Genomic DNA, 25,212 nt, shown 5'->3' on the forward strand with positions numbered 1-25,212 from the left:
CAAAAAATATTTAAAACAAAAACAAGTTAGACAATGTAAGATGTATAGTACTCTGCTTCTTTGACTAAGCTAATGATGGATCAATCCACATCTGTATCACCAAGATACATAATCATATCTGTACATCATCTGTATTAACTTTACACCAGCTCTTAGTATAGCAAGGTTCTTAGCTTAGTTTTTCCCACACAAGGAAAAGCTCATAACAACCATATAGATACCTATAAATTTATTATTGCTGTGATTAGAAATAATATCAACATTCCACTCTACTCAAGTAAAAACGTATGTTTCTTCCAGAATTCGTTTCCTTTTGAACCTACCAATTTTCACAATAGAGAAAATGTGCTTATTTGCAAGAGTTAACTTTCATTGAGGTTTGTTCCTGGGTTATAAAAGACATATTTTGTGGTATATAAATGTTACAGTCATTCTTCTGCTTTATAAAATATGATTCACCCATTTCTTTCTCATGGGCAAATATCCAGAATGTGTTAACCGTAATCAGAAAACTTTCCGGTTCATGTGGGAAATAGCATAGAAAAAAAATTCTGATAGGAAATGGTTATCATGGATGGTGGTGAGGAGATAATAAATTTGCTCTATGTTTTTTTCTGCATGTGCAAGCCAAAAACAACTGAAGGACAACAGGGAAATGCAGTTTGCATTTATAACAGTTACCTTTATTCATTAATCATCGACTCTATGCTTGAGATATTCTGGAAAGCCCCTTTTATGAAAGATTCAAATGCAAATTTCATTGCTTTCAACATTTGACATGCAGAAAAAAATGGGAAATTCTCATTTAAAGTTACTGATACTATAGTTTTAGTGTTCGTCTTTGGATTGATTCTATCATAGTTTACATGATTTTTTTATATTGCATGATTTAAAGGCCTTTGAAAAAAGCAAGAGCCAAAATTGTTCAGGGCAGAGACAAGTTGTTATGGAATCCAAGAAAACTTCAGAAAGCATTTCAGAAGTAAGTATGTTCCCAGGTGTGCCTATGGCAATTCAATCATTTTATGTTACTTTATAAATATATACTAATATATGAATATTTAAAACATTATTATTATTATTGCTGCTATTACTATTGTTACATGATTATTATATACACAACAGTGTATACACACAACATTGTAAAATCATAGCTTCAGTTCTTTAGCTAGTTTTGACTTTCTTTGCACACACGCGCTGGATACGCGCTGGGTGCGCATACACAGTTCAATCGAAATTGTTCTGCGCGTGCACAGAACTCAAATAAAAGATGGCAACGGTGGGGACCAGGGAAGCAGTTCGGAGACATGGCCAGCCTGGGTTGCTGCTGGTTCTGCAATCCAGGCCAGCATGCCACTACCTGTTCAGTCAAACCAGGCCGAACTGGTAGGAATCCACCTCTGTATTGAATTCTTCCCAAGCATCTAAGATGTCATAATGTTTCTGCGTAGAATATGTGCAGATCCAAGCAGGGAAAGCCTTTTGTAATTGATAGAAGTTTTGTCAATGTGCAGATTTTCTAAGTGCCATCTAAGATTTTTGACATGGCACCTAGTGTGCAAACACTAGGACAATGCTGACCAGTTTATGCTATAATCTTTCAATTTCAGTTTTCAGATCTTGATTCTTGTGATCTTCTCCATTTCTTTGTCTTGTAATCTACTCTCTTCTAGTATTATCACATCAATTATCATATTTCTTATTAGCAACAATTCTTAATTCTGCTGTGTTACATCCCAAAATATTATCAGTTTGTATCTGGAAATATTTTAACTGTTTCATTTCAACTGTTTTCAACTGTTACACGTTCCCACCAATTTTCAACTATGAGGTTATTCATGTCCAAATTGTTCCAAAAAAATATTGTCTAAGTGAGTTAACATCTACACCTTGCCAGTCTTGTTTTGCCCCTCAGGTATACTTCTAAACATATCCCTGTTTTAAAAATATTTTGGGGGAAATGTTTATTTATGCTTGCTGAAGGTACATTTCACCTTCCTATATATAATTTCTGATGCTAGCTGATGGTAAAACAATTTACACGCATTGCCTTGAAATCTCATGCCCCATAAGACATGGGAAGGAAGCAAAGAAGTGACCCAGAGTTTGTAGTAGTGAGAACCTACCTTGCCCATTCTCATAGAGTAAGTGTGATCAAGCCATTCAGAGAAGATGAATAACATTCATCATTTTTATTATGACTCATACATGATAAATATATCTGCAATGTGCTTGAACTTAATATCTTCTATTCAATGAAATGGGATGGAACAAAATGCCTTCTATCTGAGAATCTGATCTCTTGTGAAATTAACCATCATGGAAGCATTCCATATCCATCCTGTGGCTGTGGCTGTGATATAATATAAAACAAGTGAAATATTTAAATGAATCTTATACACTGCAAATTTTAAAATATTTTGATAAGGATAACAGAAGTGAATGGACCTAGCATAGTAGTAAAAAACAGTTTTTTTATCTAGAAAAATAGTATTTAATGATTTTTAAACTAGTATATTAATCTAATTTGCTTCTTTGTTAAGGTTCGGACAATTTTTAAAGCTGCATTTGATTTAAAACAGAAACAGATTTTTTTGATATTTCACAGGCATGCTTTGGAAGTAGAACAAAGGAAAAGTATAAAGTTTGTAAAGTTCACAATAAGTCATTATTGTAAAACAAAACCATAATATAGTGTGCTACGTTGAAATCTGCCCAAGGGACAATTTTTCTGTGAAATAATTTTTCACTGAGGGAAATAACAAATGAAAAAGTATTACATAACATTCCCTATTGTGGTCACTATTTTGTAATGTGCTATCATCAGCACACCTATTTGACATATCGGATCATGTCTGATGTACAATACTATACAGGATACGTAAAGTGATGCAAATCAGTAAGATTAGTGTAATCAGTGTAATCTTATGTATAAATATTCAAAAGTAAGTGCTTCCAGTACCAATAGCATTGTATTCCAAGTATGGTAAATATAAAACTGAAATCTTCAAGTTTCCATTCTATAAGAAGGAAAAGAGCCCTTCATTATCAGAATGCATCAGATTGCACCAGAAGTGGTATTCAGTAGGTTCTGACCAGTTCTGGAGAACCGGTAGCGGAAAATTTGAGTAGTTTGGAGAACTGGTAAATACCACCTCTGACTGGCTGCCCCCATCTATTCTCTGCCTTCCGAGTCCCAGCTGATTAGAAGGGAATGGTGATTTTGCAGTAACCTCCCCCTGGAGTGGGGAGGGAATAGATATTTTACAGTATTCTGCCACGCCCACCAAGCCATGTCACACCCACCAAGCTACATCCAACTTAGCGGTAGTAAGAATCCCACCACTGGATTGCACATAAGTGAAGTTGTCCAGTTAATGCTTGAAAGTTGGAGTTTCCAATGACTCATATTAAGTATTAATACCTTGACTGAACCTTTTAAAAATCATTTGAATTTCCTCTAACTAGAATTTAAGATGGCTTATTAAACAGCCTATATGTCAGGTGTGAAAGACCTACATGTGAAGGTAAAATTAAACTGATTTAATGTTCTTCTTTACAGGATTTTACTCAAAGGTTAGCACGATAGCTTCCATAATTATTCTCTTGTTGAAGTGTTCAGTTTTGGAGATTAATTTGGTTCCTTCAAAATCAATGTCCTGTTGCTTTAAGGTGTTGGAAAACAGAGGAAGTTTTTTTCTTTTTTTCCTGACTGTATTCTTGTGTTCTGCGATGCGTGCATTTATTCTCCTATTAGTTTGTCCAGATTTTGCATGGTATTTCATAGGGATCCATTGGATTTCTTATAGACTAAGACATCCAGGAAGGGGAGTTGGTTATTGGCTTCTGTTTCCATGGTGAACTGTATTTTGGGGTGTAGGCTGTTGAGGTGTGTGAGGAAGTTGTCCAGTTTATCTTTCCCGTGTGGCCAGATTATGAAGGTGTCGTCTACGTATCTGAGCCAGAGTTCGGGTTTGTGATCGGATCCCTAGGACACACCATCTACCAGAAGAAAACACACACAAACCGCTATTTGCACGCACTTTCACACCACCACCCAGCACAGATCAACTCTGTAGCCAAGACACTCATCTCCAGAACAAAACGCTTAGCTGACGAACAACACCTCAAAACCGAACTACATACTCTCACCAACGTACTAACATCCAACGGATTCCAAAGAAACAATATCACTAGCCTAATCCAAAAAGACAACCCCACTAAAATCCAAGACAGTGAACAAGAAAACAGCAAAGCCCTCCTCCCATACATAAAAGGCACCACAGACAGAATCAGCAAGATCCTCCACAAACACAGCATCAAGACAGCATTCTACACAAACCGAAAAATATCCACCATCCTAAGAAACCCCAAAGACAAAATAGAGTTAGATAATCAAGGAGTATATGAAATCCCATGCACCACCTGCACCACCACATACATCGGACAAACCAACAGAAGAATAAAGGCACACATTGAAGAACACAAAAACTCAGTCAGAAAGGAGGAACCAACTTCTTCCCTGGTCCAACACCACAAAGCCACAGGACATGATATAGACTTTAAAAAGACCAGAACTATTGCCAAAATTGAACACTTTAACAACAGAATAATCAGAGAAGCTATTGAGATAGAAAAACGGCCACACAGCATGAATAAACGAGATGATACCTCCCACCTACCAGTCATTTGGAAACCCGCCCTCACTGACAAACGAGTCCCTAACACAAAGAATGATACCAGACCCACACTCACGAAAACCACACAGGATGTCACTATCACACATCCACGCAAAAAGCAAGCCCAAACCCACACCGATGATGACCACAAACCAGAAGCCCGACCGCAAACCAGAAGCCAGACCACAGCTGCATTATTAGCCACTTTAAACCCCTCCAATCCATACATGAAGCAAACTGATGCCCACCACGGAGATGTGGCACGACCACAAACGTGAAGCCAAACAACAGTAACGCAGCTCACCAGCTCTAATCCCTCTGCAACTCAGACTAACACAAGCACAACCAGGCCCCCACCCAAACAGAACACGCCCCCATCCAATCAGAGCACAGCCAAACTCCCATCCAATCAGAGCACAGCCAAGCCCCCTACCAATCAGAATACACCTCCACCCAATCAGAATGCAGCCAAGCTCCCACCCAATCAGCCCCCACCCCCACTGGCAGTTAAAAAGAGGAACCGGCTGAGATCTCACATTGTTCCTGGAAGCACCAAGCCGGAAGCACCAGCCTGAAGATGATGAATGAGACTTCATCGAAACACCCGCGAAAACCTCAGAAAAAAATATATATATATATATGAAAACAAACATATATATATATATATATATATATATATATATATATATATATATATATATATATATATATATATATATATATATATATATATATATATATATATATATAATTTGTTTGTTTTCGTATATATATATTTGTTTGTTTTCATAGATTTTCATGGATATATATTTGTTTGTTTTCATAGATTTTCATGGATACAGGTATGTAGGCCTTGGCGTATTCGGGTTTTCTTCCATGTAAGATTGAGAGTATCTTGCCGACGTTTCAATGAGGTCCCACTCGCCATCTTCAGGCTAGTGTTTTCTTTTGTGTTGTAATGACCTGGATGGGGGTGGGATTCGTTTGCTGACTAGGGCTGGTTTCCAGATGTCTGGTAGGCGAGAACGTGACGATACCTCCCACCTACCAGACATCTGGAAACTAGCCCTAGTCAACAAATGAGTCCCAGCCACGAAAACTGACACCGGACCCAGAACAACACAGGACGCCACGATCAATCACCCTCACCAGACTCAAACCCAAACCATCCCATAGACAAAATGCAACCACCATCCAGAAGCCAAATCATGGCGGTATCACCAACTGCTGCACCCTCTGACCCCCACACAAAGCAAACTGACACACGCCATGAACACATGGCCAGACTGCAAACCCAGAGCCAAACCAAAGCCCGGGATGTTACATCACAGCCATCTGCTCAGGACATTACATCACAGAACTCAGGAGATTACAGCACAAAGGCTCAGGATGTTACAACGTAGCTAACCTCCCAGGATGTTGCAGCACAGGACTCAGGATATCACTACACTAGAGCTCAGGATGTCATCATACAGCCCAATACCCATGTCGTTACAACACAAAAAACTAATGAGCACACAGCTAGTACCTCAGCCACATAGGATGTTACAAAACAGCTGACTAATCTGCATACAGCAACTCCATCAACTAATCAAGATGGAACAACACAGCCAACCAACCCGCTTACAGCAACAAAGCCAGCACTCCACACACCCCCACCAATATTTATAGAAAGATGGCAGCTCCGATCATACTTTGCTTGCACAAGCACGAAGCCGAAGGCACAGCCTGAAGATGGCGAGTGGGACCTTGTTGAAATGTCGCCAAGATACTCTTAATCTTACACGGGAAAAGACCTGAATACGCAAGACTTGCATATGTTGCTGTCTGAAAGTAAATGTGATTGAACAAATTAGTTTCCAAGTACCCAATCAGATCAATACGTTAGCCTAATAATAGCTTCTAACTTTCTATAACAATAGAAAAATTAAAATTAAAATATTCTAACACAGAATATATCATATTCTATCATAACAAACTTCAGATACTAAACACTTGCAATGTGATATTTCACATAGAAAGACCATGGGAAGAAACTTGAAGGAGAACCTAATTTACATTGGAACAATATCTAATATTCAGACTGATACATTGTTTACATTATTTACCTGCAAATCTAGACTGGTATCTATTTTTATTTTACTTTAGGTCAATGTAAATAGATTTCTTTTCAACTGAATAATTTTATTTTGTAGTGTATATTGACAAAGAATTTAACAGATATTCCACTGCAACAAAAAATTATATCATTAGAAAAGCAGAAGCAGGAGGTAAGATGAAGCAATTTTTGTTGGACTTTGAACCTAAATTATTAAGATTCTCCAAAACAGTTTCTACACTATTTCATGGCTTTGTCTGCATGGAAGGAGAAGTACACATGAAAAACAAGAATAAAACTGCATAGCAGGTTTCTTGATGATTTATTCTAATTATACTGGTTTGCTTGTGGTTTGCCAAAAAAGCAAGCCAAGCAGATCAGTGACCTAGCTGTGCATTGCTGGACACCAATGAAGGTAATGTGCAATCCAACAGTTATATTTGAGAATTCCTTTCAGAATCACCAAATTGTTTATACAATAGTTGCCAGATCTTGTGTGACTTCATCTTATATTTTTCTACAAATGAGATGCTGAAGGAGCAATCAAATAATTCCTACAAGAAGAAAAAAGGAAGAAATGTAAATAACCCTGTGTAGATACATACAGAACTCTCTAAAATCCTGATGAGAAAATAGGCACATGAATAAGAAATGAAACATGTAGACCAAAAACAACAACAACAACACAACCCCATCTCCAGAAACTTGTTTCAGACTAAAGCACAAATTAAGTGGTGGGGGTGGGTGGGTTGTAAGAAATAACAAAAATAGCAAAAAACATTTTTTTAGAGAAATAGAGAAAAAACAATCCCCAAAACCCAATGACAGTGTTGGTCCATTGCAAGGAGAAAGTGGTGAATTGATCATATAGAAGAATGAGATAGAAGAACTTCTTAACATCTACTATATTTGGACCTGTCTTAGGAAAATGCTCAATCAAGCTTTCTCCAGGTATTTTGAGTAGCAACTACCAGAATTCTTACTGGGAACCCTGCAGGTTATACCGTGTTTCCCCGAAAATACACCATGTCCTGAAACTAAACCCTTGCGACATTTTTCGCGTGCGCAAAAATATAAGCCCACCCTCGAAAATAAACCCTCTGGACAATCCCCCCCCTCCGACCAGGCAGAGCACCGCTCGCCGACCTAGCGGTATCCCGAAGGCACCAAGCCACGGGAATGAGGTGGGGGCAAAGGCGCTTGCGTTGCTTGGTGCTTTCGGGGTACCGCTAGGTCAGTCAGCGGCGCTGTGCCCAGCTGAAGAAGGGGGGGTTGCTGGGCAGCTGCTCTCTTGCGAGCGGGCTCCTGAAGAGCCGGGCACAGCCTCAGGGTCGAATGGCTGTGTTGCGCTGTCGCAGCAGCAACGCAGCAGCCATGAGGTGACCAAGCTTATGAGCAGCCGCCCGGCAACCCCCCTTTCCAGCCGGGTACAGCGCCGCTGACCGACCTAGCAGTACCCGGAAGGCACCAAGCAACGCGAGCGCCTGTTCACCGCCCTCCGCGTCCCGTGGCTCGGTGCCTTCGGAATGCCCCTAGGTGAGTGAATGGGGCTCTGCATGGCTGGAGGGGAGTTTCGCAGCGGCTTTTCCTCTCCCCGCTCGCGCGAAGGGCATCTGCGCTGCTGGCGCCATCCGCCGCTTGGGGTTTTTTTTCAAAGCACGGAGGATGGATGCCGCTCTGGAAGTACGCTCTATGGTACTTCCAGAGCGGCATCCATCCTCCGTGCTTTGAAAAAAAAACCCAAGCGGCGGACGGCGCCAGCAGCGCAGATGCCCTTCGCGCGAGCGGGGAGAGGAAAAGCCGCTGCGAAACTCCCCTCCAGCCATGCAGAGCCCCATTCACTCACCTAGGGGCATTCCGAAGGCACCGAGCCACGGGACGCGGAGGGCGGTGAACAGGCGCTCGCGTTGCTTGGTGCCTTCCGGGTACTGCTAGGTCGGTCAGCGGCGCTGTACCCGGCTGGAAAGGGGGGTTGCCGGGCGACTGCTCATAAGCTTGGTCACCTCATGGCTGCTGCGTTGCTGCTGCGACAGCGCAACACAGCCATTCGACCCTGAGGCTGTGCCCGGCTCTTCGGGAACCCAGTCACAAGGGAGCAGCCGCCCGGCAACCCAAAAATAATAAACCCTCCCCTTTAATAAGCCCAAGGCCATATTTCGTGGGTCAAAATAATATAAGCCCCTGGCGTATTTTCGGGGAAACACGGTAGAACATGAGAGCCAATTTGGTATAACAGTTAAGGTGCTGGCCTAAAAACTAGAATATTGTGAGTTCTAGTTCTGTTTTAGGCATGAAATCCAGCTTTGGTCCAACCACTCTCTTTCAGCCCAACTGACAGAGTTGTAGGAAAAATAAGACAAAGGAGTATTAGGTATGTTCACCTCTTGAGTTACTTATAAAATAATAAAGTTGGGAATAAAATCTCAGAAATAAATAAACATATCTGCAGACTGTCAGATTAGGAAGTAATCTGGTCTAAGTATATAAATTTATATATAATATACTTCTCATTTTCCATGTGTTATTCACAGCATTTTATTTTGATAAACTCATAGTTATATATTTCCTTTTTTCCATATAATTTTAGTGGCACAAACTTTTACATTTTTTTTTACATTTTTTGCATGTAGGAAGTTATAGCTATGTTTAACTTTGTCCTATGCATGGATGATATCAAGCATGTGGCTAAAAATTAGATATCAGCATAATATTACCACATTGTGTGTAACTGAAACACATGATATAGGCAGCAAATACATATAATATTTAAAGCTGCTTGTTTGAAACTCCTGTTGGATATTTTTACATCGGCGGTATAATAAACATTCGGACATATTTTTGTAACATTCCCCCCTTTTAACACAAGTGTCTAGTATTAATTTACAGATCAATTTTTTTAAAAAAAGTCATTAATAGAGACATTTTGCATGCACTTCCTCAAATATGTTTAATTTGCATACATTTTCTGCACATCTTGGAAATTCCCACAGGCAGCTTGAGTTGAGAGTTTAGTGCAGTAAATTTTGCTACAGTATAATATTGAGTCATCTGCCATACCAGGGATGGGTTCCTGCCAGTTCTAACCTCTTCTATAGAAGAGGTTCCACCAATCTACAGTGCCGTTTAGAACCGGTTCCAGCTCCTTCCCCCCACCCATCCTCACATCATCAAGATGAAGAGCGAGAACAGGAATTCTGGGAGTTGAAGTCCACAAGTCTTAAAGCTGTCAAGTTTGAACACCCCTGGGTTTTTTTTTTCTAAAGGGTTGGGATGCAAGGGTCTTGTAACTTGACAGCTTTAAGACTTGCGTGCTTCAAATGCCAGAATTTCTGAGCCAACATTTTGGTTGCTAAGCAAGAGCGTTAAGTGAGTTTCACCACATTTTACAGGTGGCCACACCCACCCAGTCACATGGCTGGCAAGCCACTCCCACCCGGTCACATGGCCAGCAAGCCACTGCCACTCAGTCACATGGCTGGCAAACCGCTCCCGCAAAGCAGGCCACACCTATAGAACAGGTTCTAAAAATTTTTGAAACCCACCACTGTGCCACACCCAAACTATTATCTTGCCTGGCACTTATATTCATTCATATTCATTTCTGAATTACAGAGTAGATTAAATATTCTTAAGACATCTATACAACAATGTAAACAGTCATTAATTGTACAGGTAGTCCTTGACTTACAAGAGTTCATTTAGTGACTGTTCAAAGTTACAATGCCACTGAAAAAAAGTGACCTGCAGCATCCCCATAGTTATGTGATCAAAATTCAGACACTTGGCAACTGACTCATATTTATGATGATGCAGTGTCCTGAGGTCATGTGATCACCTTTTGTAACCTTTTGACAAGTAATGTCAGTGGGGAAGCCAGATTTGTTTAACAACCATGTAACTGACTTAACAACTACAGTGATTCAACTATGGCAAGAAATAAAGCAAAAGTCCAGTGACGTGCAGTCAGGTGAGGCAAGTGAGGCACAGCCTAACCTCTCATCATCAGGGCAGCGAGTCATTCGATGGGAAACTTGCCTTTTGGGAGGAATGACCCAGCTTGGCTCCCGCTTTCGATCTGCCGCCCAACGACCGAACGGAGAAGCGAAGAGGCAGGAGAGACAAAGCAGGAGCCAAGCCGAGTCATTCCTTCCAAGAGGCAAGTTTCCTATTGAATGACTCGCTGCCCTAGACTCGAGGCTCCAGTCCAGCCTGCGGTGCTTGCAGCCCCTGCCAGCTCCTCCAGGGACTCCCAAGCTCGGCACCAGAGAGCCGCCACGAGAGAGGCCGGCCAGGTTGCCCGGGCGGCGGCAGAGGCTCTCTTTGTTCTTTCGGGTGCGGGAAGCAGGGGGGACGAGAGGCTTCCTCCGCTCCATCCGCTCACCATCTGCGCTGCCCTCGCCCGACAAGCGCGCCCCGGATTCCGCGCAGCTCTGGCAGGCGGTGCCGTGGCCGAATCCCAGGGCGGAGGGCGGCTGGTCGCAACTGAGTATGCCTGACTGTGGAATTCTGGGAGTTGAAGTCCACAAGTCTAAAAAAATTGCTGCCTCACCAGCTATAAACCTCACCGCACATCACTGCAAAAGTCAATCATGAAATGGTGCAAAAATCATTTAACTACTGTCTCACTTATCAACAAAAATTTTGAGCTAAATTGTCATAAGTTGAGGACTATAAAAAAATGTTGGAGAAAGAATCCATAAAGCTTTAAATATTTGTGATATCCATAGTTTATAAACTACATATTTTTTCCTTTCTTCTCTAAAACTAAGCTGGTCATATTTATAGCTAAAGCCTAGACTAAATGTAAAATGTCAATATCACCTACACTACTGATATATATATATATATATATATATATATATATATATATATATATATATATATATGTATGTGTGTGTGTGTGTGTGTGTGTGTGTGTGTGTGTGTGTGTGTGTGTGTGTGTGTGTGTGTGTGTTATATTTGTACTGATAAATAAATAAAGGGAGACTAGTATAGATCTATTTCAAGCTAATTCGCGCTCATCAGCTAGCCATACCCTTACTGGGATTTGAACCCGGGCTGTATATATCTTAGGCAGGAGTTTTAGCCACTAAGCCACGGGCTCTGTTCCTTATCAGTTGAGCCAGGGAAATAGGTATGTATTTGTGTTACAACCCCTGGTATGACTAAATATGGGAGGAAGGTCACTACTCCCTCTTTCTGTCCTTCGGCTTATCACAGAAGACCATGCATGCAGAAAACCATATTTTTATTTTTAATGTTGCCTTTTATATGTGATATACATACATACATACATACATACATACATACATACATACATACATACATACAAATATACATACATACATACACATATACATTTTATAGAAGAGTTTTATGCCAACTATATTTGAAGAACTGTTTTATATTTAATATAATAATGAAAAGGAATGTAAAACCCACAATAGCATAGTAGTTTAAAGATTATATGGTAAAATAGTGTAACATTATTTAAAAATAATGTGAAAATATTGTACTAAGCATCGCTTAATCGTTTCAGCTTTTGTCAGTGAACAATCAATGGGATCAACATTTCAGGCAGATGAAACAGCATTATGAAAAAAAGGTAAAACAACAATGCATTTTTGTTTCAAAGTATGATCTATTTTCTACAATGTGTAGTTATTTTTCTTTAACTTTAATAGCAATAGCACTTATACTTATATACCACTTCACAGTGCTTTATGGCCCGCTCTAAGCAGTTTACAGAATCAGCATATTGTCCTCAACAATCTAAAACCAAGCAGAAAAGAAAAAATAGTATTGCAGAACACATAAAAGTATAAGAGTCTAATCCTTAAAACTAAATGAAAATTGTCATCTATTATTTTGCTATAAAATATGCAAAAAATCATTGATTGGGAATATTCATAATTAATAGGGACAACGGGTAAGCACAAGTCTTGGACTGGGATCATGGAGACTCAGGTACAGGCTCCCGTTGTCCTTGGAGCTCATGGACTGATTTTAGGTCAGTCATAGAATCTTTCAGACCAGTGATGGGATTCAAATTTTTTTACTACCGGTTCTGTGGACAAGTCTTGGTGGGCATGGCAGGGGAAGGATACTGTAAAATCTCCATTCCCTCCCAATTCCATGGGAAGGATACTGCAACCCTCCCCACTCCAGGGGAAGGTTACTGCATTCTCATTCGCTTCCGATCAGCTGGGGCTCGGGAGGCAGAGAATAGATGGGGGCGGGGAGAGTCGGAGGTGGTATTTACTGGTTCTCTGATCTACTCAAAAATTTTGCTACCAGTTCTCGAGAGCTGGTCAGAACCAGCTGAATACCACCTCTGACTCAGACCCCTGACTTTATCTAATGTTTTCAAGAGAAATCTGACATTTCTGCGACTTTTAACCCTTACAGAAAATAGAAATATACATGTAATAATAGTAACAACAATAATGTTGTCTTTTAAATTTCCTTTTTTAGCAGCAGAAAAAGTATACTTTTATTTCATCAGCCTGTTGTAATTTCCTGCCTTCCAATCTTAGGTTACTATACTTAAGTGCTCACCTTCTTTGAAACATCAAAGACTGGGAAATAATAACAAAACATAACAGCAACTAGAGACTTTTGCACTATTTCTGTCACAAGCATCAGTTTTCCTCCCACAGTACCCTAGATAATATATCTTCAGGCACCTTGGAGGAAAAAATATGGCATCTCGGCTACTGGCAAGAAAATAGAAAACAAACAAACAAAAAAATGAGCTAACAACATAGCAATTGCTGAATATCTTTCAAATGGTGCCATGGGCAGTGCTCAAATCAACTCATAGTGAAGACAGACTCACAAAGCCATGTGTTTCATTTCTAACCTTATATTAGAAATTTTAGTAAAGGGTCAAAAAATGGAAAATGATATTTGAGCAATTTAGTAACTCTGATGTTAACAACGTAAGCAAGTTTTCCATGTAATTTGCATATGGCTTCTTAATAATCTCCATACATTTAATATTAGGGTATAATTTATACTGTAAACATTCAAGAATTGAAGTAGAGATGCAGTTTGTGGAGATTTGTGACTGTCATATTGTCAGTTGTACATAAGCTTGTCTCTGTGATATTAGTTGATTATTATATCTTGATCTACTGTAGTTTCCTAGATCTTGACTAAAATACATTTTATTGCCAGTGGTTTCCTTTACATTTTTGAGCAGACGGTTATGTTTTCCAATTGCTGCTTCCTGATGGAACATCTTAGGATAAAAGACTCATTTCTACAGTCACCTTGTAGGGAAGATAGGTGAAATAAAAACCAACCAAACAAACAAACAAATGTATAGATATATCTTATAACATAGTTTTGTATCATGCTGCAGATCACGGAAATGAAAGCTAAACTGGAAAGTGTGCAGAAGTTTGTCAGGAATCTTGAACAAGAAAGATATCAAACACAGGAAGAGTGCAAAAGACTGGGAGACTTCATGAGAAGCCGATTAGCGCAGGAAATGGTAGGAGAACCGGGTGTGTGCAATGTTTTTATTAGGCCTGGTTTCTACTGTTCATGGTTTGAGTGTTTGTGTTAAAATGTGCATCTTGCTTAGTTAAAAAGTGACTGAAATAGCAAGGAGTCACTTGGTAGCTATTGACAAAAGAAAACAAAATTTACATTTGTTGAGATATCATTCAGAAATATTTTCACAGTCATTCACTGTTCTTTTTAATTCAAGAAACTTGGTTTACTTTGCTTTCTTCCTCGTTTCAAGTAATGTAGGACCAACCAGATAAAGTTTTATAGGCCTAGAACACAGTTTTCAGGCCCTTTAATGGAGTCCCTTGTACAGTTTCATTAAACTTTTTAAAAGAGTTTTAAAAAATCTGCATGTTAAAATTTGTTTAGATCATTCTCAACCTAAGCAACTTTAAGATGTGTGTATGCTAATTCACAGAATTCCCCACTCAGGAATTCTAGAGAATGAAGTCCACATAGTCTAACCTTAGGGGTGTCAAACTGGCGGCCAGCAGGCCGGATGCGTCACTCACAGGCCACACCCACCCCAGCTCCGTGAATGGGGAAAATGTCATGAAACATCACGTGATGGCATCATGGCACGGTGAGTTTGACACCTGTGATGTAAAGTGAAGAAACAAAAACATGCTGTATTTCTGTGGTCTGGGAAAGAATCAGTCTATATAATATATTCAATTTACATTAAAGAGTTAGCTCTTTTAGATCATGTTATTTTTATAAAATTATCAGCTGCTCAAGTCTATCGGATTAAAAGTAATAAACTGACAATTGACCTTATAAAATTTCGTAACAACAGAATCAATCAATCAATTGATCCCTTGATTTTATTGTTTGCCCATCTGTCCTAATGGATGTGATCAAACCTATACAAAAGTGGCCAAACCTTAATGAAATACATTAAAATTACAAAAACCAGTGAAAACATTAACATTTGTTATTACAGAAAATAAAATATTAGAATATATTAGGAACTTTTTAGAAAATATTTTCTCTCTTTAGCTACAGTCAGTGAAAATCTTGTGAATATCTAATCAGTGTCTTCTTGTCTAAATTCATTAGTTATTCAATTTTATTTGAATCAGGCCAAAATGATTTTCTCTCCTAAGAGGGGTTCTAGAAATTTTACACACTGTGAAGTACAGTACAATAAATAATGGGTAAAAATTTCTATAATTTTCTTGGAGCATACTGTATATTAGTTGGGATTTTGAGAAAATGTCATTTGCAGGAACTGTGGTCTTGTAAAAGCCTCTCTCACAGGGATTGCACAGTAATACAGCTCAGATCATGTCTACATTCTATTTTGTTTTTATTAAGGGCATGCCAAGCAATTTTATTTTGTGATAATTTAAGGAAATTTCTTTGGACAAAGACATTTAGAACTCTGTTTTCAAATAATAGATTATTATTTTGATTACTTAAATTTAAAAAGAATTCTGGAGAAAAAACCAAAGATATGCACATGAATGTATTTATTTTTTTAAAGGTAATCTTGTTGGTGCAAAAAGGAGCATCGAAAATCATTTGCTCCTGAAAGCTTTGGTTTGATGTTTCTTTAAAGATTATAGTCCACACAAGAGGGTAAATATAATAAAATATACTGCAAAACTCATACCAATCCTGGCTGTTTCATCTTCCATATCCCCACTATCATAATAGCAATGAGTTATGGTGTTTCTGGGGAAATTTGTATTTACTATGAATCTGCTTGTATCCCATGGGTATGACTATTAGGCAGAGAAAATTTATTAAAAGCTATTCGTCTGCTGAATTCTTAGATAAGAGATGGCCTGGTAACAACAGCACGTAACAAATGCATCTAGTTATTCAGCTAAAAAGCTCAGAAAAAGATAGCTCTTATTCCACATATCATTTAGAATATTTGATAGTGAAATGTAATAGCAACAAATAGTGTAATCTCAAAAAACAATTCCCTATTTTTCATGTTCTAAAAAATATTCAACAACATTATTTTACATCAGGCATTTGGCTTCCCAAAGAGAAAAATTACTTACTATCATGGCATCTGGAACACAGTGGAAATTAGTTCCAGTTTCAATAAAGTGGATTTTGAACCAATTGAAAATATTTTTTCTTGCTCTTCTGCCAAAAGCACACTTAAAGAAGTTTCATGTACAACAACAAAACATGCAATCCATTATCGGTTGCCTAAATAGGATTTTAGCAGAGCTGGCATACTGGCTGTAAGTCTACTAATTGTAAGTAATGTTTATTGAAGAAATAGATGAACACCATTCTTTATGCATTTTAGGGAGAGACTATTAACACTAAGGTGACCAACTTTTTTACAATGAAAAGGAGGACAAATAAATTGGAAAAAAAATATCGTAAATAAAAGAAATATTTTATTCATTGCAACAATAATACACTAAAATATGATATATGCATAATAAAAACATTTGTAACATTTTATATTGTAATTATGCTTACATGCCTGTTAATTATTATTTAAATGAGTACTCTTCCATTGAATTAATATTTTTTGTCAGTGTATCATCTTCTAACAATATATTGGAAATATCTGAACAAGAAATATCCTTCATATTGAATTTTATGGCAGGTGCTGCAGCTAGAGTATCAACATTCAATCTTGATTTCTCATTTGTCCAAAAAATCATTGGCAATTGAAAAAACTCTTTCAACTGCTGCATTAGTTCCAGGGCAGCACAACATAAATTGAACAAGTATAAATACATTTTTACATGGAATATGTTCATTTTTGAAATGGCTGAAAATATCCACCCATCTTTTATCAATTTCAACGTTTGATTTTCCCATTGTATTAATTTTTCAGAATTTAAATATACATTCAGTCTTCTAATTTCTTCAAAGAGACAATTGTCATCTATTTTAATGTCTAGCATTTCTTTAGATAAAAGCTCAACACAAGATTCAATATCTGTCCAATATACTTACGATGAAGTAAAAAAACACCATTGAAAACTGTTATTTCCCATGATGTTTGTTTCAGACCATTCTTCAATATATTGAAAACATGTTTGGTAAAAATTCTGCACTTCTTTCATAAACTTGTCAGTTATGCCCGGATTTGATTCCTCTAAGTCTGACAATTTTATTTTTATAATTAAAGGAAGAAATTTATCTTCAAATCGAGATTTATATTGAAGAATACACTCATTCAAAATAAGACTAACTTCTGTAACTGAAATGTGTTCACCTTCAATCTTTTGAATCGTTTTGTGAAAAATAGATGCTTGATTATGTACAAAATACATTAATATCTCAGATATTTCATTATTGAAAAACGATTCCAGGATTTTAGGACATTTGCCTAAACTTAAAAAATATGAACGGAGAGGCTCAAATAATTGTAGAATACGCTCTACAAAAGTTTTTTGTATTCAACATTTGCTTCACAAAATTGTTTTAAAGTAGCCACACGAACGGTAAAACAACTAAAATACAAATAAATTGTAGTTATTATTACTTCTACATCAATTGGCATGGCACATGATGCTGTGTTCAAATTGTTTTCATTTATTACTCTATATAGATCAGTGATGGCAAACCTATGGCACGCGTGCCACAGGCGGCAGCGGAGCCATTTGTCAGGGCACGCGAGGCGCAGCCCTGTCAGCTGGCCAGCGCGCATGCGCACGCTGGCAAGCTGAGTTCACCATTTTAAAAAGCTTTATAGGAGCCTGGGGAGGGCGAAAAGAGCCTCCCCGCCCCCCCTGGAGGCCCTCCGGAGGCTTCAGGGACCGCCCGGAGGGTCGTTTTAAGCGTTCCGAAGGCTTCAAGGACCATCCGGAGGCTTCCCTGACGCCTTCGGAGCGCTCAAAACGACCCTCCGAGCAAACCGGAAGTTTGCTCGGAGGGTCGTTTTAAGTGCTTTTGTGCGCACATGCATTATGGGTGCGGCACGCCCGCACACGACCCCCCTGCGCTCCCCCCATTTATGGCACGCGAGCCAAAAAAGGTTCGCCATCGCTGATATAGATGGTTTGACAAAATTTCAGCAGTTTCACCCTCACTGGATTCTAAATTTAAAATTTTTACTTGAATCCCCTTGGTAACATTAAAATATCTTACTAGTATTGGATACAATTTGGTTTCATTATGATTTGATGCATCAGATAAAACTGTTACAAATGCTGCAATTTTCAAGTCTGCTGTAAGTATTTTATCACAGTAATTTTTAAATACTGATTTAATAATAGCCTTGCATTTTGTCCTGGCACATGATAATTTAGCATTGTGAAACTTTTTCAATAATTTAGTTGTACAATCCATACTACGAAAACTTTGTGAATTATAGTATGAAATGCAAATGTTCCCTCCATTGCAGCTAACTGTTTTACATCTTCAGAATAATTTGAAGTTTTAAAAAAACCTGTTACTTTATGACTGGAAGCTGATCCAACTAATGATTGCTTATGTTTGTTGGTAGACAAGTGTTTCGTTATAGCTGCTCTGCCCCCAACTGCAATACAAAATTCTCCTCTGCAAATATTGCAGAAAACAATGGCATCTTTCTTTGATATGAATGGAAATTCCTTTTTCAATTGATCGTTGAAATGGCATTTCCTCTTTTTTGATTTTTCCACACCTAAATGAAATTTAAAATTTAAAATAAAATATAAAGCTACACGAACAATGCAAGCACATTATGAATAAATAAAATTAATTATTACAACTGAAACTTTAATAACATAAGTTAATAAACTTCACTAAAATTTAAATTTAAATTATTTTACACTTCTGTTGACAACAGGGTTGTATAAATTTGTAAATAAAATTATACATATTTAGAAATTATTAAATAGATAATGAATTAATAAAACGTGAATTGTACTTACCTCTGTATAATTGAATATTCACTGAGAAAGAAATAATTACCGTGAGTCATTCAATTGCCGACATGCCGTGAGTCTACTGCGTGTGTATGTGCCATGTCGTGTTTCGGTAAGAAGTAAACAAAGCCACTTGCGTGCGGCGCTCTTTCTCAAGGTCTCCCGTGCGGAGCGCAGGCGTCTCATAATCGCATCTTATACTGCACTATACCGAGCCTTGACGAATTGTCATTTCAAATACAAATACGTCACATAACACGCAACAGATTAGTCTTCAAATATCGAAAAGGAGGACATGTAGGAGGACACTTTTTGAGGGAGGACAGAACTTACAAAAGAAGGACTGTCCTCCCTAAAGGAGGATGATTGGTTACCTTATTAACACATGGTCTTACATGCAGTTTTCCTCCTTGGCCTACCAAACAACTACTTGGTTTTATCTTTCTGTGGGCTGGTCTGACTCCATCTATCATTTGTTTTTGTAGTAGTCTAATTTACCATTTGTCTTGTTTTTGTACTGATTTTAAGAATGTCCAATATCATATTTCTTTACAAGAAATCTTTACAAGAAGAGTTCTAAATTGATAATTTAGACGTGTGTTTTTCAGCCTTGCTGACTTTAAGATATGGGGACTTCAATGCATGCGGGGGTGGTGGTGGAGGATTTTGGGAGTTGAAGTCCACAAATCCTAAAATGGGCAAAGATTGAGAAACACTGCTTTAGACCTTCTTGGGGAAAAAATGTAAATACATGATCCAAACCTACCCCCAAAATATAAGGTTGTCCAGAAAGAGCCCTGAGGTGCTAGAGAGGTAGGGAGCAGCCTTATCAGATGGCTTCTAGTGAATTTTTCTATGCCCAAGATAGTATCATTTTGCAAGGTTGGCTTACAGTAAGTAACTCTTAAATTTTGAGGTGGACAAAAAATCCTCAAAACTGCTTGCTGTTCTGCACCAAGTCTTGCATAATTCATCATTCATATGTTGAATGATCCTTGATACAAAATAATTGCTTCTTAACACAGATAGCTAGCAAGTCAGAGAGAAAGCTAAATTCTTTTCCTTGACAAATGTCAGGATAAATTATTTGCATAAAGGAATATCAAATAAATCCATCAGATAAAATAAACGATCACTCTAAATTATTGACATGACCAGCTGTGTTCCCATGGGGCTCAATTAGCACTCTTTGAACTCTAAAATAAAAATGATGGAAGATTGGGGAAACCTTAGGACTTTCACTAATACAAAATATATCTCAAAAATACCACTGAATAAAATCTCTTCCTTTGAAATAATTCAGTGGACTACGTATACTCAGTGGACATAGAAGGGTGACTGGTTACTAAATAGAAAATAGGTACAGGGTGTGGAATGTACGTTGGGAAGACACAATTATTTTGTACACCGTACACCTAGCATTTATTTATAGACCCCCCCCTTTATTTTGCTTTTTAGTAGTCCCTGTTTTGAGATTGAAGGATGACACAAGTTATATAAAAATAATAGCAAGATTGATTTCCCACAAGCTATATTTCTTCAGTTATACTGCACTGTTTATGGCATGTATGGGCCACAGAGAGCCCAAGAAGCAATCAATAGAGTTTTATCACTCTTTGCTCTTTCAAGGATATGCTAGGCATCAGTTTTATGTTGTTTTGTTTCTGTTCGGCATAAAATGTATATAATAGTCTGTTAGAGAAAGGGGCAGATTCAATTATCTGTAGTTTATCAATGTAATTATATATTTTCTTTCCAGAAAGACAAGAACACACTGAGGAAAGAGAACATGTTTTTGAAAGAGGAAACTACCCTTACAAGCACAAAGAATATGCTTTATGAATCTGAAATAAATCGACTCAACAAGGTAGAGTACTTCTTTTAGTATTCATATACCTATGTTAAAAATCATACTCATGCATCTTTCTTATCTACTTGGTAATATTTCATTGTTGATTATGTGGATTATCATGCCTACACACAGACTAATCATGCTATTCTCATTCACGGTAAGAAAAAGAATTAAAAAATATATAAAGGATTAAGGAAAAGGAAACACAATTAAATCGAGTGGGACTGCACCTGCTGTACTTTTCTCCTGCCAACCTCCCTGGTGAACCAGACAGATAGGGAACAGAACCAGATGAGCTGGTTTTCTACCTTTTTGTAAGGCAAATTAACAGAATCTTGCACTTTTAACTTCCCTTGCCGCTTTTAACTGCCTAATAATGAGAGGGGGTCCTTCCTCTGACGGTTCTTCTGAGATTGGGGATGCTCCTTCTCTTATCTGATTATTTCCCAAACAGCATTTCTTCCCCTTGTTCCTCGGGATCATTTCCACATCCAACTCATTATGCTCCGATGAACCAGGAAGCCATCTCTCTGATCTGCTTCTGAATATTTTGGGGTTTTTTAGGACTTAATGTGCAAGACCAATTACCTATACAAAATGGGTGCATTTTGTATAGGCAATTGGTCTTGCCCATTTCCATCAAGTTCATCTGCCTTACTCTCTATCTGTCACAGAATGCAGCAGCTATTTTAATATGGGAATCTAGAAGCCAATAGCTAGCTGGATGTTACAGATATATAGCATATATCTGTATCTATTTATTGGCATACATATAGCCAATAAATAAATACGTTTCCATCAGGAAGGCAGCAAAAACCAATGAATGTATTTTTTAAATTAAAATATGTTTCCTGCTTAACCTCACACATATTTCCTGTGGAAACCTATTTCTTAAAAAAAAAAGTGTTCTAAGCTTAAAGCTAAGGAACAGGGGTCAGAAAATTACCAAAAAAGAGAGAAAGTTGTTAGATTTGGTTCACTATAAACTTGTAAAGATGTGTAGGAAAAACAAAATGAGATTTTAACAAATAAAAAAGTATAATTAATTCTTATTTCTAACCTAAGGATATTTGTGACTCAGCGTATAGACCAGGAAGCTGAAAGAACAATAAACGTGCCAGCAATAGTTTAGTTTGTAGAAAATAAACACCACTAGTACGTTTTATGAATCCGTATTTGGAAGAACAATGTTTATCTTTACATTTTTTGTATTCAAATGTATTTGTGGATATTTCCCATGATCATGAGCCCTCAAATCTTTTTATCTGAATGTTGACATTTGTTTATAATTAATAGTGTGTTATAAAATATTACCTAAAATAACTTATTTTAAAATCAAGAAGTAGATCATCTGCCACAATGTGGTTGACAGAGTTTACATAAGAGATAATCATCAGTTGGTTGGTATGCAGATAATATTAAACAAAAACCGTACAAATGCCATTGTAAATTAACATGTGAACCCAGGCAGTTACAAAATTTTCTTAAGCAAAAAATTGTCTACATGGAGTATCTCATGTTCTCTGCTAAACTAAATTCACACACAATTGAAAGTGATAAAAGAAACCAGCCAGCAAAAAAAAAAAAAAAAAAAAAAATTAGCAGGAAAAACACGCCAGAGGCACAGAATATTCCAGAACTATGGATAATAATACTATCAGTATGAAAGAATGGTATTTAGTTACTCATTTAAATCTATTATGTGGCAGCAGATCAGAGATAAAATTAGTGTACCCAGATGATCTTTCCTCTTTTCTGCACCATAAAGGAAACAATTTAGTGGAAATGGATGAGGTCTCCAACATTTGCAGGAAAAATGGGAAAAGTAAATGGATACTAAATATTCTGGTTAGATATTCTGTTTATTTACAAGCAGTGGAAATCTGTGTAATAATGGTTTCTGCAAGAATCTGAAATTGTTCTATAAAGTAAATACGGTAACTAGTGTAGTAATAGCACAATCCCTGGTTTTTCCATTTGTTTACATATACATTTTACATATAAAATCCCATCTCAGCTTCAGGTGTACAGTAATAAAGATTTTAGACCATATTTTAGACAATACCCCCACTGAATATAATTAGGCATTGAATTAGGAAATAGCAATAGTTTCCATTGAATATAATTCTACCTCCAAGACAGAGGTGCGTTCCTACTGGTTCAGCTCGGTTTGGCTGAATCGGAAGTGATATGGCGGCCTGGGTCGCAGAACCGGCAGCGACCCAGGCTGGACACGTTCCCTGGTCATTGCCATCGCCATCTTTTTTTTGAGTTCTACGCATGCGAAGAACAATTTTCATTGAACTGCACATGTGTGGGCAGCATGCATCCAGCGCACGCACAAAGCACGAACATGACCGAATCGGCAGTAATGCTGGCCAGAACCATGCTCCAAGAACATATGTAGTCGAATTGTACAGTTGAAGCAAAAATCAAACCAAAACTATTCTTATTTTGAAAAAAAATGAAAGTAGATAATATTTGGATAAAATAGCATCACATAAAGAATGCAAATCCATTATCATTACTCTAGGACCTATAGTAATGACAATGGATTTGCATTCTTTATGTGCCATTATTTTATCCAAAAACAAGTAGCTGATGACCCGGTGTTGCCTGGGTATTTATAGATGCTGAAGCATTTTTCTGACAGGAACCATTGAGAGGGGCCTTTTTTCTCCCTACTTCTATGCCCATCATCTCTGCCCTCTCTCCCCGCCCTCCCATACACTCCTGTCTGCAATCCTGGCATTTTACCTGAACTGTTTGTCTGACAGGGAGCCATTGCTTACATGCCCATCATCCCTACTCTGTCCCTTCCCATGTGCTCCTCTTTCCCACCCTGTCTTCGATCCTGACACATTGCCCCAAATCATCAGGCACTTTTCCATTGGTCCACTGGAGGGCAAACATCATGGCTGGCTTTCCAGAGGAAGCTGCGAAGGAACTGACATCACAAACAATTGCCGCTCTCTCTGGATGCCACACTCTCTGATTAATGGGCCGTTATTGTGGGCCGTTAATGTTCCAGAGTAATGCTGAAATACACACATACAGACACACATGCACACACCCCAGGGGTATCTCCCCCCCCCAGTATTTGTTTCCAGAGTGTAAGTCATCTGTGTACCAAGTTTGGTTGAAACTGTGTACCAAGTTTGGTTTGCTCAAGGTATTCCAGAGTTATGCTGCAAACACAGACACAGACACACACGAGCAGTGTTAGGAGTATCTTACCCTCACAGTATTTTTTTCCAGAGTGTAAGTCATCTGTGTACAAAGTTTGGTTGAAATTGCTGGAGGTGCTCCAGAGTTATGCCTGAACCAGTGGTGGAAATGTTGCCACGTTTGGCGAACCAGGAGCAATGACCAGCTGGCCATGCCCCCAAACCAGTCCCTCTGTTGCCGCTTGCTTGTCCTGCCCGGTTGCAACTCTCTTGCCTCGATATTTTGCAAAGCGGCTCTCAAAGAGGGGTGGCTGGGAGGCTTATTTGCCAACCAGCTGCTTCCCAGCAGTAGCGGTTGGCTGGGGGCTGCCGAAAACTCTGGTCAGCTTGCTTTCCGGAGACTCTGGACCAGCCGCTCAGGAAGGTAAGCACCTGAACAAAAGGGTGGTGGGGGGAGGAGGAAGTGGGCTGGGGCTAGGCCGGCGCCGCTAAAGAAGGGGAAACAGAGGCAATTGGCGAAGAGAGAGCACGGATAGATAGGTAAAAATCCCCCCCAAAATTCTACCTTTTCCTGTAGCCGTGGGTTGGTGGTGGGGTTGTCATGTGACTGAGGGGGTGTGGAAATGAGTGATGTCAGGTTGGCCACACCCATTCAGTCACATGCCTCCCCCCGCCTAGCCATGCCCACCGAACCGGTAGAGAATTTTTTTGAAAATTGCCACTGGCTGGAACACACCCACACACACACACACCTTCCCCCCACCCCAGTATTTGTTTCCAGAGGATAAGTGTACCTAGTGTACCAAGTGTACCATCTGTATACCAAGGTTAGTTGAAATTGCTCGAGGCGCTCCAGAGTAATACTCGAACACATAGGAAATACTAATGCTCTGATAGTAATTTCAAAAAATCCTTTCTTAGTGAGCACCTAGAAGCCAAGAGGAACATACATGGCAACTTTGAAGTTTGTAGGCTTTATGGTTCTGGAGATTTTGTGATGATGCAAGAGTGGCATTTTGCTTTTATATATGTAGATTATCTATTTGGTTTGATTTTTGCAACT

The 25,212-nt window shown here is 38.5% G+C and overlaps 1 protein-coding gene across 1 annotated transcript in view; it reads left to right on the plus strand.

The window, feature by feature from the left end:
- TNIP3 (TNFAIP3 interacting protein 3) overlaps positions 1-25,212 on the plus strand; it is a gene marked incomplete at its 3' end in the record, with an annotated part of 52,629 nt that overhangs the window by 21,308 nt on the left and 6,109 nt on the right. The window contains exons 3-7 of the mRNA XM_081959713.1: positions 896-982; positions 6,875-6,949; positions 12,317-12,382; positions 14,144-14,275; positions 20,890-20,997. Coding sequence (XP_081815839.1) covers positions 896-982; positions 6,875-6,949; positions 12,317-12,382; positions 14,144-14,275; positions 20,890-20,997 — 468 coding nt within the window. The remainder of the gene's footprint in view (positions 1-895; positions 983-6,874; positions 6,950-12,316; positions 12,383-14,143; positions 14,276-20,889; positions 20,998-25,212) is intronic.

Source organism: Natrix helvetica, assembly GCF_964273705.1.
Source record: "Natrix helvetica genome assembly, chromosome: 7".
Taxonomy (NCBI): Eukaryota; Metazoa; Chordata; class Lepidosauria; order Squamata; family Natricidae; genus Natrix; species Natrix helvetica.